This window comes from Oryzias latipes, chromosome 4, assembly GCF_002234675.1.
Source record: "Oryzias latipes chromosome 4, ASM223467v1".
NCBI lineage: Eukaryota > Metazoa > Chordata > Actinopteri > Beloniformes > Adrianichthyidae > Oryzias > Oryzias latipes.
Genome location: NC_019862.2, coordinates 17,209,912 through 17,225,078, shown reverse-complemented (window position 1 = coordinate 17,225,078; position 15,167 = coordinate 17,209,912). Strand labels below are relative to the sequence as shown.

Sequence of the window (15,167 nt, the reverse complement as noted above, 5' to 3'; positions counted from 1 at the left end):
ATCGGAATTGGGCCGCTTAGGGGCAAAAAATTCGGAATTGGGTCGTTTCAGCCTGCAGTGTGAACGTAGCCTAAATGTAATGAAAAATTAATGTAACTACTCCTTAATGTTAAATAACCCATTTATTTATTTATTGCAACTTTTTAAATTCACAATTACAGTTGCATAGAAAACAAATGTTTGCTTGTTACTTAAGCATAAATCCTTTTAAATTTGATTCTGTCAGGTTAGGTTATACGGACAGTGTCCTAATGTATAGTTGCCCATTTCAAGTCCAATTCCCCCAAGATATGAATAAATACAGATAAATTTTTAGTTTTTATTCTAAGAAATGAAAAACTTTTATGCTCTCGCGGGCCACATACAATGACATGGCGGGCCACATTTGGCCCGCGGGCCTTGAGTTTGACACATGTGGATTATATCATTCTTTCTTATGCCTTTCATTGTAAACTATATTCATCACAATATATTACCTTTAGAACAATAAAGAACAAATTCTTTATGAAATATGAATGATTTTCACAGCCCTTTTTCCTACCCAATAGTAAGACAACTCGATTTCTGAGGCACCAGCTTCCAATCCTTGTGGGTGCTGCGCATTTGATGACATCAACCTAGAGTCGGCCTCAGGAGCGTGTATGCGTCTCGGGCCGAACCTTTGCAAAAAAAGGATGTGCGTGTATTTTGCATATAAAAGGAAAGCATTTTTGCTAAACACAGCTAGCTCTGTGGAGAAAGTGGGTGTGTGTGTTAGCCTGGGGGCGGTGCTGGCAGTGCAGACTCTTACCACTTGTCTACTTCACAATGTGAGAACCCACTTGTTTTCGTAGGTTTGGAGGGGCTGGTTTTTCAGAGGAATTGTCAGAAATGCGTGAATGGAACAAAATACTGCTCTGGGGTTGTTTATAGTGAGGAATTACCATTATAATACCCTTAAAAGATCAAAAAAAGTAGATTTTGGATTCTATAAACCCTTTAAAGTGGCTTCTTAAATATGTAACACATGTTTCAATGTTGCTCCACAAATAAAAGGCATTTTAACATAGCTTGCAAACAGAAGCAGTCAGTTGATCTCCTACAAACTAAATGTCTGTAGTTTTTCCCTCCAAATATCCAGAGCAGAGCTTGTAGTCCCAGTGCTGTTCTGGGGAAATTGGTTTCTTTGGATCCTGTTGTTATGGCTTAAGCAGCAGTGCGCTCACAGTTTCCATGTTTCTGCGAGTGGGAGTCCAGAAGAACAAGCAGCTGTTTCTTTATTATTGTCCTCTTCAGTTTTCAAGTGCTGCTTTTGTTGGCTTATTATAGCAATGAATGAAAAAATTAAATTGATCAGTAATTTTGTAGATTGCAAACTCATGTTTGCAGTCCTTGATACATTACCTCCTGTAATAAATTCTTACAAACACACATTTATTTTTATTTATGTTGTTCATCCTTCAGTTGGAAACTAGGAGAACATTAAAATAGACAGTGAAAAAGATTCTTGCAAAAAATTTGAGAAAAACTGAAGGACAAAACCTTTAAACACAGAAGAACTCACCTTACACACAGACAGTGAAATAGATCAACTGATGACCTGTACCTTGTTTTTCTCTGGTTATGCCAATTCAGAAGCTTCATTTAAAACTAAAATCAAATAAAAAATGACAAATACAGTATATGTTTTAATCCCCAAAGTTTTTTTATGCTTCTATGCAACGTTTTGTTGTCTTTGTTTCGAAACAGACTCTAATTCAGAGATTTTGAATAAAACATTTGGTAAAACTTTGGTAAAAGATAAAGTTGTTATGAAGGGAAAGCTGAATTTACATGATATTGTTTTTCCACAGATGTTCAGTCAGATCTGTGTCAGCTCTTAGCAGTGATGCCCATCCATTTCACATCTGCCTCTGTGCAGAATTTCTTTGGTAAATCAATACTAAAAGAGTAATTTCCCCCAGAATCAAATCTACAGACTAAACATTCTGTGTTCATATGCTTTGGTATTACATTTATCATGACCCTCAAGGTAAATAATAAAGAGAAGACCTAGGGCAATGAAATCTCTCAAAAAAAAAAGAAATAAAGTTTTTACTATTTATTTATCAAACTTGTAGTTTTCTGTTTTGTTATTTTGGTACCTGAATTTATATAGCTGACAAAAGTATTTATTCGAATAAAGAAAGACTGTATTAGACTCATGCATGCATGCTGCATGTGAGTGTGACAGACAAGACCTCTACAAATAAAATTTGATGTTTGTGTTTTTGATCACAACTTGGTTAAGGGTTTGGTCTAAAGAAAGTTAAATAATTCTCCAATAAAACTGCTGAATTCTGCAACAATGATATATGATTTTTTTTAAATAGTTTTAGAACTATTTGAAGCTTAAAATTAGTTAAAAATAATGAGCAATGCCAATATTTTTAAAAAATGTAACACTTTTTAAAAAAACTTTTAGACAAGGTCAGAAAAGTTTCAATTCAATTTTAAACACATCAGCTGGAGGGTTGCTTGGTCAAGACCTGCAGGGTCTGTCCCACCTATTCTCTCCGGCGTGGTGCCCTTGAGCAACGCCATTGACAGGGTTTGCTCTAATGAAGTGTGTGACTGTGAGTGTGCATGGGCGTGTTCGGAAAAAATTGCATGCACTCAGTGGATATCTTAAAAAAGAGTCAGCTATGAATGTTATGCATGCTTATATCCATTGACAATTGCAACTACAAGCAGTGGATATTGTCAGCTTCCAAGAATTTGTGCTTCTTTTAACGCTTTAATTAACATTTCAGTCATTTAGATCATGGGCAACTGTGCTCAAGTTTATTAGCTATTGAAAATGCTTCATCAAATATCCAAAAAGCTTCTCACTTCTTACTAATTTGTTGTTAAACTCCAGGACACCCCTTGATGTTTATGCCCTGATTGCAACTTCTACCATAAATTGCCCAACTGACTCCTTTTATTCACACATTTTTTGCTGCGATGTGTAAAATTTTCATGTAACGGCTAGTGGATCTCTGCTGTTGGTTGTTGGCTTCTCTTTTGATTTTCTTTTGTTTCCAAAGTTTCCATTGAAAGAAGAAAAACGAACTAAAAATAAATCATCTACTGCTGTCAGATTTCTTTTTCTCATGCCTCTGTTATTTGATCTGCTGCTTCATGTGTGCCTCAACAGCTGAGCATAACCACTTCCACATGTACTCCACTTTTTTTTTCTTTAAAGTCCATGCAGGTTCTTCATCAGTACAGGGAAACATAGCGTCTTATACTTTGTGGAGATGACACACCACTCTCTAATATGTACGAAACTACTTCAGCTCCAGTAGGTCTCTCATGTTGTTGGAGTCACTTGCAATTTTGGAAACATCAACCGCACGTGCAGGAGATTTTCAAATCCATCATCTTTTGATCTTTTTCAAAGCCTTCAAGCCAAGTGGTCTTTTTATCATGATTATGCCTTTTTTTTAGCCCAAATCAAAAAAAGTGTCTTTTTCTAAGACGTAGATTCTGCAGAGTGTAGTTGAGTTGTCCGTCATCGCAGAGTAGAACCCCCTACTTCCTGTCGTCCATCTGTTTACACTGTCTCCAGCTAGCTTACAGCTCCTCACAACTTCAACCTAACATTACCAGTGCAACAAAAATGGTAAGCAATATTGGAGCTATCCAGCCGTACAGTTTTGAGTCAGATGCCAGCTGAGACGAGGCGTACACGGATCTAGTCGTCTACAACTGCAGAATGGAGCGGAGCAGGGAGCCTGTGGCTTGCCGTAGTAGCTTCTATGTCACAATTGCAATCTTTTTCATCTGCTCCTGATTCACATCGATTTGAATAAAGAATACAGATACTCAGAAATGCTATTTTAAACCTAATTTACTTTATAAATGTCCTCTATCATAAGAAGAATGCCAAAAGAACATGTTAAAAACACCAAAAACACGATTATCGTCGGAGTGGGTCTTTAAGTTGTGCAGTGGGCCAATATAAGTTTGCTTATCCTTCATAATGTGTCACAAGGGACGACGAGTGAAGCTTCATGATACACCGTGTGCATCACAACAGCATCAGTATATAGCGGCACGCGATTACGTGACAGTTGAAAAAATATCTTGTTCAGGCAGTCATTTTTGTGTTATTTTTATTTATTAGTTTATTTGACAGGGACATTGCACATTAGCTCTTTAATTCGCTGGCGACATCAAAATAAGAAATGCTTTTGACATACCGTGAATCTTCGACGGTTTGTGCATTCAACTGATCAACTGATTCTGACGTGGACAAGAGTGGCTTATCAGATCTGTTTTGCACTGTTTTTGAATGAAGAGTGTTGCATAATGTCACAAAGCCACATTTCTCAACGTCAGGATCAGCTGATTAACGTTACAGAGCATCTCACTACTGTGCAGTGTTGCATATCAGCACTAGGCTGTTTATCTCTGCTTCATAAACAGTGGAAGAGTCACTGTAGTCAGAAGAATGTAAACACTGGAGCTAAAGTTCCTGTGTAAAAGGGTTAAAAAGCATCTAAGGCACCAGAGTTATCCAAAAGGCTATTTTCATCCTTTAGTCCCTCGTTACACAATCCTGTGATTTTTCTGGCCATCTCCCCTGACTTAATCCAGAAACGCCTTCTGCCATGAAAGCAACAAAGTGCAGCTTGCTTGCAAGGCACTAGGACGTGCATAGTGTGAATAAAGTCCTGGCTCTGGTGGGAAACAGATGCATCACCTCGCTAAGTGCAATGTGCTGATCCTGCATTTAAGTTTTGTGTTTTCAAGCTTTTCATCCACAAATATTTGGGGTGTTTTTTTTTTTAAATGACAAATTCAGTTGTGATTTAACTTCTTCACCATCAACACCCAAAAATAACTCAGGGCTTTGTTATTAGAGCTGTCACTTTAAAAACCTTTGGCTCCTATCTTTGAACACCATAACTCTCCCACAAATGCAAAACGTGCTGATAATTGAAGAGGCCTAGACAGTGAACTACATGTTATCGCTTGCCATTAACACACTCTGTGTCTCCCTTTGCTTTCTTCTCCTCCCACCCTCCCTCTGTCTGCCTATCTTTTCATTTCCTTTCTGTCTCTCTTGTTTAGGGTCCGCCTGGCCCTCCTGGTTTACCTGGTCCTCCTGGGAAGAGAGGTTTAAGGGTGAGTATTTTAGGGTGATGGGATCCTTTTTACATAAAGATCAGAAAAGAATCCAGCTTAAAGAAAAAAAATAGGTTTGGATTCATTTAAACTTTTCCTCAGTCGTATCACTTCCTGGAGACATTTTACAGTAGCTTTAGTACCGGTAGTTATTAATCTGACTATTTGGCTCATTATGGTCTCTTAACTCATCAACACTTATGCTTTGATTTATAATGGTCGCCCTAGAAGAGAAAAGTAGTGCATTGTGCATTTGCCACCACAGCCGGATCTCTGTGGTGGGCCTGATTACAACTCCACAGCAAGCGTGCTCTGTAAAGAGACACGTTAAGCTGCAAAATCACATATTTGGCATGTTTGAGGCCTCGCCATTACACGACCGCACTTCTACTGCTTTAACTAACTGCAGAATCAGCTGGCTGCGTTTCAACTCCGATCGTGAGACTGCTCATTAGGCAACTGAAGCTGTCATGATGCAACGCTAAAATAATGCCACAAAGCCTGGAGGCACTTTGAGAGAGAAGATTTATTAAATATCATCTGTAAGAGGAAAAGTAGAACAAATAGGTTTACTTTTGCTCTTCCCTTAGCAGTAGGATGTTAATGGATACATTATTTCAAGGACTGCAAACTAAAGAGCATTTATTCTGTAGATAACTTCAGAAAAAACAAAATGGAAGACTGTTGCTTAGATGCTGTCAGCAACAACAAAAAAGAGAATTTAGAGATTTTTACCTCACGGATTTATGCTGTGTGCAGTGTTCTCATCCCATCATGGCATACACTGTATGCTTTGATTTTAAAAATAATCCCAATATCTTTCTATATCATGTCACTTTTCTTGTAGATAAGGGTGCATTGCTGACTATTTCATCTCACAGTTTCCCTGATTTTTTTTCATTTTGGACCTGTCTGGCTCCACTCTCCCAGAATGCTGTCTCATGTCCTGCTGAGTTTTACAGACAACACGGGAAACATGCTTGAAGGCAGACAGACTGGTAGACACAAGGAGGCGGCATACAGTAAAACCTGTCTCGTGCTGAAAGGCATGGAAAGATCTTGGCTGCTGCACGGTATTGTCCTAACCACATACCGTAAAAAAGAAACAGAATGAAGATTGAAATCATTGTGCAGTGGAAAGCTAAGATCACTCCAGTGCAGTTAAAGTCTCTGCTGTCTCATGCCTTGCCTGTTTGTTAAACTTAAGATGTTTAGTGCGCCATAATTTTTTTCAATGTCATTAGAAGAGATTTTACTTTAAGGGAAATTGGGCATCAAAATACTCCTTGTTTCATGACTAAGATTTTTAAACAACATTGCATGGGAATTTCAGCAAAGGTTTGCTTATTGGGACTAGAGAACAAATGGGAAATTTAATCATTTTTAAAATAGTCTTCATTGTGAAAAAGAAATCCATCAAACAGATGGGTATTTTTGTTGGAAATGATAATCATAAAGTGGCAAATCGTGGCTTTGCTTTAACTACAAGGATTCCTGTGTGTTGTTGTTGTGAGACAGTGGATGTTGCAGAAAAAAAACATTGATTGTGGAAAGTTTTAAGTAATTATGCAACTATTTATAGAGATTATTATGCAATAATTAATGTTTCATTTCTTGTCCTGTTTGAAACAGTGCATTAAGTTGGATTAATGCAACCAGTTTAAAGTCAAATGAATTATATTTGTTGTTACCAAAGACGTAGTTAAATCTTGGTTTCCTAAGCAAAACCAATTTCTACATTTTTTATTAATTAACTGCCTATTTTTTTCTTAACTTGCTCCAGACCTATCAAGCAAAAGTTTGCTCACATTTCCCATGAGCTAAATATTAGCATCCTTAACAAGTCGAGTTAAGTGTTTGTATTTACTAAAAGGTGATGAAGGACTAGTGTTTAAATTGTTCTTCACTTTTTAGAAAGAATAATAAATTGTTGTTTTTTAAATCTTTTCAGATTGAAACCATTTTTACCTTTTAAACAGAAAATATTAAGTTTAAAAGAATCACTCCTAATTACAGGTACTCTACATTTGAATATGATATTTGTAATGTTGCAATTTTTGCCAAATTTAATTTATTTATAAGTGATTTATTTTAACCATCTTTTCTGCATTTAATAGAATCAAAATGCTCCACAGAGTTCGTTTGAACTTCTCAAATTTGAAAATGTCACAATAAGCAGTACACTACATTTGCAGATGCTTTATCCGAAGAGATCAGCAGATTTGATTTTACACCAGGAATTAATGAATTAATTTGTTTTGCTCAAGCACACAATACAGGACTAGATCTGAACCCCCAATTTGAGGATTAGAGGAGAGGCAGGTCAATCCAGTAAAACATTTGGACAGAAGTAAAGTTATCTTTTTTGTAATAAAGAACAATAAGTTGTTTGCAACTCCACATGATTAAATGTGCTGGAACAAATATGCCCAAAGCAACATGTAACGATGTTTCATGTCTACATCACAAGGATGTTTTTGAAAGTGCTTAGTGGAACAAATCTGATGATAAGTCATCTCTTGGCTCACGAGATACTGAATGAGGTCAGTGTTTAGATTTGGTGCCTATTGTTTCTTTCTTTCTTTCCAGGGTCCCCCTGGTCCACCTGGAAACCCAGGACCACCTGGACCCACCGGGCTCAAGGTGAGCAGCATACTGCAAAACAAACACAAAGACTAAAAATTAAACTAAGAAACAACCATATTTTTAAAATGTAATCATTCAGTCTTCAATTTGTAATGATATTATGAATCTTACCCTCTTGAACACAAGCTCATTTCCATAAAAGGTATTGCCAGTATGACAATACCTATAAATGTCAATGAGCAGAAAAAAACAAGTTTATTTAAAGTGTTTTATGTTAAATTGGGGGAATTCAGAATATTTTTTCTGGCACCAAAATGATGGCGCTTACAGTCCAGGAAGATTTATTCACTTCAGAGGATTTGGGACTTAATCTAAAGGAATGTTTGGCTTTACCTCTTTTGTCTTACTGGTACATTCTTTTATGTCTATTGTGATCCACCTGTGGCTTGTTTATCACTAAACCACATTCTTTTCAGTATCATCCTAAAAATGACTGAAAATCTGAGTCTTACTTTATGAAATTAGTCTTTAATCTATTTACAAACTCTGTTGTAAAGTTGTACTTTGAGTTTAAAGATGAAGACATTAAAAATATAGAAAAGCCAAAGCTGTGGATCCAGCTCTGAAAATCAGAAACCAGTATTCACAAAGTTTTTTTTGCCTTTATTTAGGCTTTCTTTTAAAATTAGAAGAAGATTAGAAAAAATGAATTAGAAAACATTAAAAAAAATGACAACAACAAAAAAGAAACAACAACAAAAAATTTCAAACATGGGCTACAAAAAGTCAAAGACACCCAACAGTCTTGAAATAAAAAACAAGCATGGCTGCCTCACCTTAAAACATGGCTGTCAAGCGTAACTAAAATACAGTTTGTTCACACTTTTTTCCGTTTGTGTCTTATTTAAGTATTGTAAAACATTTTTTATTGAAAGATGTTAGTTTGGTTCTTTTATTTCCTCTAAGTATAACCTGTTGTCTCATTGAGTTCTATTTACATTTCTCTATTTATATTTCTCTTGATTTGTTGTGTAGAAACAAGTTGCTGAACCTCTCCAGAAGCTCTGGATTACTTTTAATTTCCCCCGAAATATTATTTCCTGCATTTTAGTTTATTTTTAACACTGTAAATTAGCGCCAATCCTATTGATTGATTTGCAGTTCTCTATGGAGCATGTTCCAGTCACATTAACCCCGACACAGCCAGATGTGACCAGGCATCACGATAATGAGCCAATATATTGTAGCGGTGCAGCAGGAAAAACAGACGGTTGGTTGTTTGGCTAAATTGCAAATTCTACGCCAGGATGATTATTACCTCAACTTCCACCACATTGCATCTTTATGCTTCTCCCAGCTCTTTTTCCACCGTGCTGATTGTATTAAAAAGGGAGTTCCAGCATGGGACCAGACATATTAGCACAATCAAGCAAGGATGTGGGTAGCCCCATACAGATGTTTGTGGTAACTTCATTTCTGAGTGGCTACCGGAGAAAAAAGCAGCAGGAAAAAGCAGAAAGATCAACTCTTTGAGCTGCAACCTTTTATGAAGCTAACACCTTCTCAGATGTCGGGTTAAAATAGGACATAAAGTTCTGTGCTTGAACACAGTTTGGCAGAGGTTCAGTGAATTGTGAAATACTTGGACCACCTGCTGACTGAGTGTTCCTTCAGCCTAAACGCCCACAAATGCAATTCCACGGTGACCGGTCTATGAGTCATTACCGTCCCCTCAAACGCTTCCTGGAGATAAGAAGAAGCATTTTCTCAGTTTGGAAAAAGGATTTTTTGCTGAAAAACGCTTGGTTGTTGGGATAAAAACAGGTCACTGATCTTAGCTGACATGTAAGGCATTTCGAAGCTTTTCTGGAAATTAGTGAAGCCCATTAGTGTGTTTCATGCTCTGCTGATTGTTTTTTTAAACACAGAGGATGTCCGGTTCTGGGCTTTTGTAGGATTCCTGCTCACCCTCGGCTTCTGTAAGCTTCCCTGAATGGTAGTTAAAACTATCATCAAAATATAATCATTGTTGCAAGGAAAAAGCTATCTTCAAAAGAACAGTAAACTGTAGCTTGAGTTGTTTCATCAGTGGTTGAAGACTTTAAGGCACCGGTTTGTGTAATTTTCGCTTTAAGTGCTATAATTTCTGGGTGATCCGATGCAGTATTGCTATATGATAATGTGGAGTTCCAGCAGAGAGTTAAAAACAAGTCAGCTACCACCTGAGGGATTTTACTATGTCAGAAAAAGACTGCAACATTTCCCAAAGTTTGGAAACCAGCATAATCTGCACTTTAACACATTGGATTGTTAAGTGAGGAAATTGGGAAGGTTTTTGTTCTTAGACGAAAGAGAAACAAACATTTTGTATGGGAAAAATACATTTTTTCTCCAGATCAATCAATCCAATTTTTGCAAAAACGTCTTAATTGCAATGTAGAACCTTAAGAAAAAAATAGGGGGACATTTTGAATAAAAATAACTTTATATTGTTGGCAACCAGAACCTGCATGTCTGTTTTTCCTATGGTTTGCTTTGTTCCTTTTTATTTTTTAATACTTTTTCTATACCGTCATTAAAGGAACCGTATTGCGGGGGGAAAAATGGTGGTATTTTACTTCTTTGTTCTACTAAGTGTTTGAGATTTTTCTGGATTAGTTTAACACATGGCCATACTCCGCCAGAGCTAATACAATGAGAAGTAGAGGACATTTTGAATTCTCTTATTTCAGTATCTAAGGTTTGAGGCCACAATTCCTAATTTTCTTTGACAGGTTCTTGTAGTATAATCTTATAATCCAATAATATTAATAGTAATCTTAAAAAAAAGGCCAAACGAGGTGCACACTATTAAAAAAAGAGATGGAATGAGTCAAGGATTTCAAGCCTTTTAACGGTTTAAAAGCTGCTGGTGCTGTATGCTTGTTGGCGTTTGATCAAAACATGTCACAAGGACTCAGTTTAAACATTTTGCCAACTAGTGTAAGATTGGTATTGTTTGATGCTTTAAGCTCCACAATTTCTTTTCCTGTCCCATTAAGTTTTCTTAAATTGATGTTTGTAAAATGCTCACCTATTTAAAAGTATACCATTCTGATTTACATTTTTAGATTATTCCATGTTTTTTCCCCCTAATTTGGATAATTCTTCAGATTCACGGCATAAAAAACAAAATGCCTTCAATAAAAACCCTGACTTAACATGTCAGCAGCTTGAAACAAAACAGTCAGAAGTGGCTTATCCAATTTGTGCTCTTCACACAGACCTAAATCTCTCTGACTTGGTAAACCTGTGTGTCTTTCAGGGTTCAAAGGGAGACCCCGGTTTATCTCCAGGACAGGCTCCACCAGGAGGGAAGGTAAAAAAATCTGTGTCTGGGCTCAGTCAGATGAGCTTTTTATTTTTCATGCTGCACATGTTTCTGTCATAATCTTTAGTCTGATTTTGTGAATTAAGAAATATAAAGACTATTATAGAGTCTTTTCCTTTTTATGATTGCGTATTTCATCAAATAGACTAAAAAATAAAAGGACAAAGGAATTAGAATAAAGTTTCCACAATGAAACTTTTAATAAAAGGTAGCTTATAAGTCTGGCTTTCAGTATTTTTATTTTTTTTCCAACCGGAATTGAGTTCTGCTTTGTCTTTCTTTAAATGCCTCTTCACTGATTTGTCAGTGTTTTTGCTTCACACTCTACATACTACATGCTTTTCCTTTTAAATATCAACCCTATCTATGATCATAGGAGAAATAATCATAATCCAAAGCTTTTCTTTTCTATTTGTTTCTTGCTAAAACATGAAATACTTAAGTAAAACATGAATAAATGTCATGTTTTACTTTGTCGTGCACTGGATTTGCATTAAAGGTAGCAAATCTGTTTTGTAAACTAAAATTTAATGTTGGTTTATACATTGTCAATGACAACTTTTCTTTAAAGTAGTAACCATTGATGGCTAAAAGCATATTTTATCTATGACATGTTTCTCCCTGGAGCTTGGATGAATGTTTATGAATAAAAAAACTGACGAGGCTTATATGGAGAGTTCTGCGCTGGATGTTAGGAGTTTAAAGCGTCCTTTGAGCTCTACAGCAAAGCTTTACATTTCTGCATGTAATCATGCTGCTGCAACAAGAGGACTGCTGTTTTTGTCAGTGCTTCTGTCTGCACAGGTTGCGTGACTGAAGGCAGTAAAGCAATCTGAAGCAAGTGATTGTAGAGGCATAAGATATTTAATGCAATATAAATATATGTTTATCTACTTTTTGCATGTTAATTTTTGGTTATATAAATTGTCCTCTGCCTTCACCCCTGAGTGGCCGGCATAGGCTCTGGCAGCCGCGTGACCCCGAAAGGGACAAAACGGGTTCAGAAGATGAAGGAATGAATGAACCGATCTCTATTTAACTCAACTCTTCTTAAGTTTTATGTTTTTTCTTGATGAATTTCAGCAGTTTTTCTGATGTAATAATATAAATGTGGAAACGTCACTTTGCTTTTCATGTTCTTTTTATGATTTTTCGTTTTCTGAGGATATTTATGTATGATATTTATGTTACCCCTTCAAACATTGACATGAAATATTTGTGTTTTCTCTCGTAATTTTTATTCACCTTTCCTTTTATTCAGGGAGATAGAGGCCCACCAGGTCTTCCTGGACCTGATGGATTTCCAGGACTTGTGGTAAGATGTAAAACATAAAAACTAGAATGTTCTTCAAAAGGAAAATGCTTGTCATATATTATACATGTAACATATATACAGTATATATATACATATATATATATATATATATATATATATATATATATGTTTATAAATATATATATATATATATATATATATATATATATATATATATATATATATATATATATATATATATATATATATATATATATATATATATATATATATATATATGTTTATAAATTCCTAAACACACAGTGGCAAACAAATTGAAAGGATTCTTCTTTATTGTTGGCGCAAAGTAACCCTGCCTCTACATCCCATCATCCATATGTTTACACACTCTTCCATTAGCTTACAGTCCCCCAACCTAACATTACTGGTGCAACAAAAATGGAGTGCAATATCGGCACTATCCAGCCATACAGGTTTGAACCAGATATCAGATCAGACAAGATCCGATCATCTAATGCATCAAAATGGTGCAGAGCAGGGAGCTCGTGACCTGCCAATTGTAGCTTCTACTCACAGCTACAAGTGGAATTTTTCCACCGGCTCCTGATACACAGCAATTTGAATAAAGAAATACTGAGAGATACAATTTTAATTGTAATTCTCTTGATACATGTTTTCCATCATGAGAAAAAATGCTACAAGAGCACGTTAAAAACAACAAAAAAATAATTTTTACTGAAATTACTCTCTTAGGTTTTTTTTCTTCTTCACTCATTTAAAGACTTTTGAAGTAAAAAATGAGGGCAGATTCTAAGACAATTTTGTTAATATATGTTTTTTGCTTAGATTTATCAGTGAGATATATTTATTTACTTTTTTAGGATGTGGTTTTTTTCTGCCTAAACTTCAGATCAGAGGTCTCGTGAAAGAGGATGGGAGCAGAAAGTTCCGGACATTATCCTTCTTAACTTTCCTCATATGTTAGATTCTTCGTGACAGAAAATTTTCTTTCAGTGCAGTCACTCCATCAGTGTTTTTATAAGTGTCACTTTACATACAGTCAACAGAGTATATATATATATATATATCTTTTGGTGTCATAGTTGGAATATTCCCTGTGATCCCTGCCCTGTGCTGAACTGGTAAATTCAGCTCAACTCCCATAGAGAAAGGCTGCGTCCTCACAGCTGTCAGAGTTGCCTCTAACTGTAGTCAGAACTGACTTCACCTTGCCTCTCATGAGGACAGACTAATGTTTTCAGTTGCTGAACTTAATAAACTCTGCAGATGAACTGTGGCCCGGCAGGTATTTTCAAAGGAAATGACTGGCTCCGGGTCTGAGCTCCCTTCTTTATTTTTATTGACAACAAGGGTTCATATGTCACTCCCCGGGAAGCGTGTGACATGATGCTGCCCAAGAAGCTCTCTCACTGGCCTTCTTGATCTGACCTATGCAGAAATTAGCTTCTGAAGCTATGGACACACCAGACAAGCTGCTCTGTTTCTCAGACATGTGATGCATGTTCAAGAACGCACAATCTTAAATGCGCATTGAGCCCATGGTGTTCAAGCAGGGAAGGTATTCTTATTCTTTTTCTACTGTTTACTAGTGCATGTCCACCACCTACAGTTGGAAGAGGCTTGATGCGAAATGTCAGTGGTGCAAACCTCACGAATCTTGCTCCAGGATTTTTTCTTTTACATCTATTCCCATATATGAAAGACTTGGTGTCATATGATTCCAACCAGGCACAAAGTGCAGTTATTCATTTCTCCTTCATGATCAATTTTCAAACAATTGGCACTTGTGTGAATTAAAGGGGGGCGTCATCCATAAGTTACTACCAAATCCAAGTCCCAGATTGGTCAAAGTTCACCTGGTTCAACTTGCAATGCGCGTTCAGTGCCCACATGCTTTGTAAAAAAGAGCTTAAAAACGGTCATAAAAACTTGTGTAGCTACGCGTACATTTTGAACACAGACCGCTTGAACACGCGTTGCTGGTGTGAACGTAAAAAAATCAAACCCTGAACGAAGTAAATATCTGATTTTGTTCAACATAAACCTCGTACGAGAGGTGCGAGGTTTTCTGTTTACATGCTCTATTACTCTAATATCTATTTTAGGGCTACGTGATTATACAGTTCAAGATTTTTTGAGATAATTTGCCATGCCTTTTATTTTTACAGTCTTGTAAAGCAGGAAAAGGCTTTTTTTGTGCTGTCTGTTTTCCTTGGCAACTGCAGACATAATCCCAGCAGACCTTTAAACTGTCAACAGTAGCATCTGAGGAGATGACAGTGAATAAGCAAAGCAGATGAAAGGAGCATGCAGATGCAGTAACATTTTGTTTTGTCGACCATGAAGTTTTGAAAGTGCAGTAAACCAAAAATCCCCTTTACTCTGCATTCTCCCATCTTTTCTGATGAAAGTAGGATTTTTTTGTTTTTGTGTTTTCTTGCTCTTGCCTTTTTTATTACATTTCTTTTCCGTTCATAATTCAGTTAAACACAAGTTTATGTTGTGGCAGATAATTAGATTAGAACAGATGAGCCTCAGGTGATCCCAGTGATGAATATTCTGAATATTTTTTTTTTTTTTTTTTAACTTGTCCTGTCCAACAGCTAGGCAGACAGATGAGAGCTGATGGCCTCTTGTGTTGGACATATTTTACTTTAACAATAGAGGTTATTAATCTTCATACAAACCAGAGGTATGTCTGAATAAACCCCTTTTGTAATTGAGGCCAAACTTTATTAATTTCAACCATGTTTGAAAATCTTGGGTGTTGGACCGGACGGA

At 36.4% G+C, this 15,167-nt stretch overlaps 1 protein-coding gene across 1 annotated transcript in view; it reads left to right on the top strand.

The window, feature by feature from the left end:
• The window catches only part of col24a1 (collagen type XXIV alpha 1 chain), a 94,649-nt gene that overhangs the window by 18,298 nt on the left and 61,184 nt on the right, over positions 1-15,167 (top strand). The window contains exons 4-7 of the mRNA XM_011474161.3: positions 5,080-5,133; positions 7,723-7,776; positions 11,024-11,077; positions 12,351-12,404. Coding sequence (XP_011472463.1) covers positions 5,080-5,133; positions 7,723-7,776; positions 11,024-11,077; positions 12,351-12,404 — 216 coding nt within the window. The remainder of the gene's footprint in view (positions 1-5,079; positions 5,134-7,722; positions 7,777-11,023; positions 11,078-12,350; positions 12,405-15,167) is intronic.